The sequence below is a fragment of the Haliotis cracherodii genome, unplaced genomic scaffold (assembly GCF_022045235.1).
Source record: "Haliotis cracherodii isolate W230 unplaced genomic scaffold, xgHalCrac1.p SCAF_17, whole genome shotgun sequence".
In the NCBI taxonomy this organism is placed as follows: domain Eukaryota; kingdom Metazoa; phylum Mollusca; class Gastropoda; order Lepetellida; family Haliotidae; genus Haliotis; species Haliotis cracherodii.
This window is the reverse complement of record NW_027266272.1, coordinates 29,139,984-29,143,188: the sequence shown is the minus strand read 5'-3', so window position 1 is coordinate 29,143,188 and position 3,205 is coordinate 29,139,984. Positions and strand designations below refer to the sequence as shown.

The 3,205-nt window shown below is 43.5% G+C and overlaps 1 protein-coding gene across 1 annotated transcript; it reads right to left on the bottom strand.

The window, feature by feature from the left end:
* Positions 1 to 842: 842 nt before the first annotated feature.
* On the bottom strand, positions 843 to 2,717 carry LOC139464585 (titin-like). The gene is given in 4 exon segments (XM_071246107.1): positions 843 to 1,676; positions 1,788 to 2,089; positions 2,544 to 2,613; positions 2,616 to 2,717. Coding segments are annotated over 4 exon segments (1,308 nt in total).
* Between the last annotated feature and the right edge of the window lie 488 nt (positions 2,718 to 3,205).

Genomic DNA, 3,205 nt, shown 5'->3' with positions numbered 1-3,205 from the left:
TGTAGGGTAGGGTAGGATAGTACAGAATAGAACAATAGAGTAGGACAGTACAATACTACAAAGTAGGGTAAAGTAGGGTAAAGTAGGACAGTACAGGGTAGGGTAGAAAAGGACAGTACAGGGTAGGACAGTAAAGAGTAGAACACTACAGAATAGTAGAGTACAGGATAGCATAGTACATAGGAGGATAGTAGGGTAGGGTAGGAGAGTACAGGGGAGGGTAGAGTAGGACAGTGCAGGGTAGAGTAGGAAAGTACAGGGGAGGGTAGAGTAGGACAATAAAGGGGAGGGTAGAATAGAACAGTACAGAGTATGGTAGAGTAGACCAGTACAGGCTAGGGTAGAGTAGGACAGTGCAGAGGAGGGTAGGACATTACAGGGGGAAGGGCAGTACGGTTGAGGCTTATTAGGAGAGTACAGAGTTCTGTAAGCAGGATTGGTGAAGGTACAGCGTAGAAGAAAGTAACGAAGGACAGTGCAGAAGAGAATATAGTTGGGCAATGCAGGGTATGGTACAGTGTGATAGTACACAGCAGAGTAGAGTAGAACATACAACATTTAGATTAGACAGAGTAGGGTACTGTAGGACATAAAGGCAAAGTAGGAATATAGATACAAGGGGTAGAGCACCATAGACGTGGAAATGGCCAGATACAGATAATAGCACTAGATTCGGTAGATCGTAGATAAAACAGAAACGGTAGCTGATGGTCAAAACACGAGTTCACTGTGTTGAAGTTGAACTGCACAATGAAAGGATTAGAGAAAGATCACATGTACGATTATTAACCTATATACTACACACTAATCTATACCTACCTGTTCCCTGCCCCTTACAGTGTTTAGAAGAAGTCCCTGGTGCCAGATGAGAGACTGGAGCTGTACTCAGCCAGGAGAGCTTCCAGGTCCTCCAGAGTGTCCTGGGGCTCCTCCAGTCTTGCCTGCTTCACAGCTTGGGGCACCTCGCTGTTGTCATCTGGGCACTTCCTCTTGCGTGAGGGCAGGGACTCCTTACTGGGCTCAGCAGTGGGTTTCTTCTTTTTCCTTAAAATCAGTTTAGTAAGATACAGATATTCCACATCATATTCATCATCAGAGTTAGGCTCAGCTCTGTCCACTGACTTGTCAGGATTTACACTTACTGTTGCAGCAGTGAAACCACCTGACTTAGCACTCTCCGATGTTGAAACAACCTTATCCTTTACATTCTTTACAGGGACAGGCAAGGTCTTGCATCCTGTACTTGGCAAGACAGACTTTGATTTTATGTAAGCACAATCAGCAGACAACAACTGTTCACCAAAACTAAGCTTAGATGAGGTCTTAATGATACCATGACTACCAGAGGGCTTAGTGATACGGTTCCCAAGGGGTTTGCTCTGGGGTTTCATGTGCCGAGCTCCAAGAGGCTGAGGTACAAAGTAAGGCTTGCTCTCAGGTTGATGCTTGCCCACTTTCTCCTTGGGAATGCGAAGCTTTGGCTGAGGTTTTGGCCTGAAGGTGCGGGGCTTGCGTTTGCAGGGCTTGAGCTCAGGTTTTTGCTTTAGTTGGATAGGGGTCTTGGAATTGGGTTTGGGATTCCTTGTTGAAGATATGGCTCGAGGTTCAACATTAGCAGACTGGGAAGGAGGAACTGGACTCGGTTGGTCAAGTTGGGGCAGAACACAGGAGAAGGCCTGATGGGTGATACAGTCAAAGTCTCATCTTGATTCTTTATTGATTAAAAAACAAAATCATACTTTTTGTGTTACATTCTGGTACATGTATTAGCATAAATATAATAATACCTCTGGTCTTATCAGCTGTAGGTCCATCTCTGAACTGGGCAGGCTGACAGGCGGCTGGCTGACAGGCATCGTCTCCCTACGTCTACTGCAAGGTGGTGCCTGGACTGCAGGAGGCAGGGGGATACCAGTCACAGATGGCTGAACTCCAGGTTGCAGGAGTCTTGGCTGTAGGTTACCAGCACCCAGGGAGAAGTTAACAGGATTACCAGCTGGTATCCAGATAGTGTTGTTCTCTACCAGACATCTGGTCCCATCTCCCATCACCACTGTTGGCAGCCCGGGCGGCAAGCGGGTCACAGGGACTACCACCAAGCAATTCATCATTATGATAGTACTGAAGAGCAGTATACATTTATAAAACGTACACATGTGTCGCTCAAAGTAGTATTCAATAAAGGATGAAGTTACGATCAAGGCTATTCTTTCTGATAAAGGACAAAATTCATTAATTCTATGTGTCTTGAAAACGAGTCTGCAGGGATCCGACAATGTCCCTTTACCTCAGTCGATTATGGGGTGTATCATGTTACGTTTTCACACCGGGTACATTTAGTACAACTGTTCAGGTTAGAAACAACAACCTACTGTTATTGTGCAACTCCATAATATTAAGACCCACATAGGCACATGCAGACATTGAAAATTGAAATTGGAGTATAGAAAGATCGAAAGATCAGCGTCTATTTTATGCATTGTAAACATGTTAAAACAGCTTCATCCAACCGTAACACTGGTAAAAAGGCCAATTTCACATACCTGTCCTAGTAGGATTCATAGTTTTCTTCACTTCTTCAAGTTGTACACACTTTTAAAGCAGGTATTTTGCACGATAAAACTGCGAAAACTTCCAGTGATATCTCTCAAAATGGCTGACACACAGGAAGGCCTAATAGTTGCCATGACGCCATGACTGAAGGCAAGTCCACGCATGCGTCGACTTTATGAATCACTTGGCACTTCCGTCTGCCTTTACATTGTGAAATATACACATCAACATTGGGTACGTCGCCTGTTTAGATTGGATCTTAAAAGTTATGAAATGCGAAGATCATTCTAAGGGAAACTACTCTGGTAGAGTTTAATAGGTAAATAGAGTTACCCTTCTTGAAAGAGGATTTTATTAGCGCTTTAATGAATCAAATTACTTGGGGAAAATGTTCCGTTTATAATGATAAGGTGCCGTCGTAATCTATGTTAAACAAACTCAATTGTCATTGTTCCTGGTGTTAATGTAATTGTTTGTTTCAGGTTAAGTATGGGTTCTTGCTTACAAGAATTGCTGCTATACAGAAATATAACATGAGTAATATAACGATTTTGAAAGATTTGCATAGGTTACACTTTAACTTTTTCTTTCCTTAAATTACCGTTGGCAAGGGCAGGTGGCAGTAGGCAACATGGGGTATGACAGAGGATGG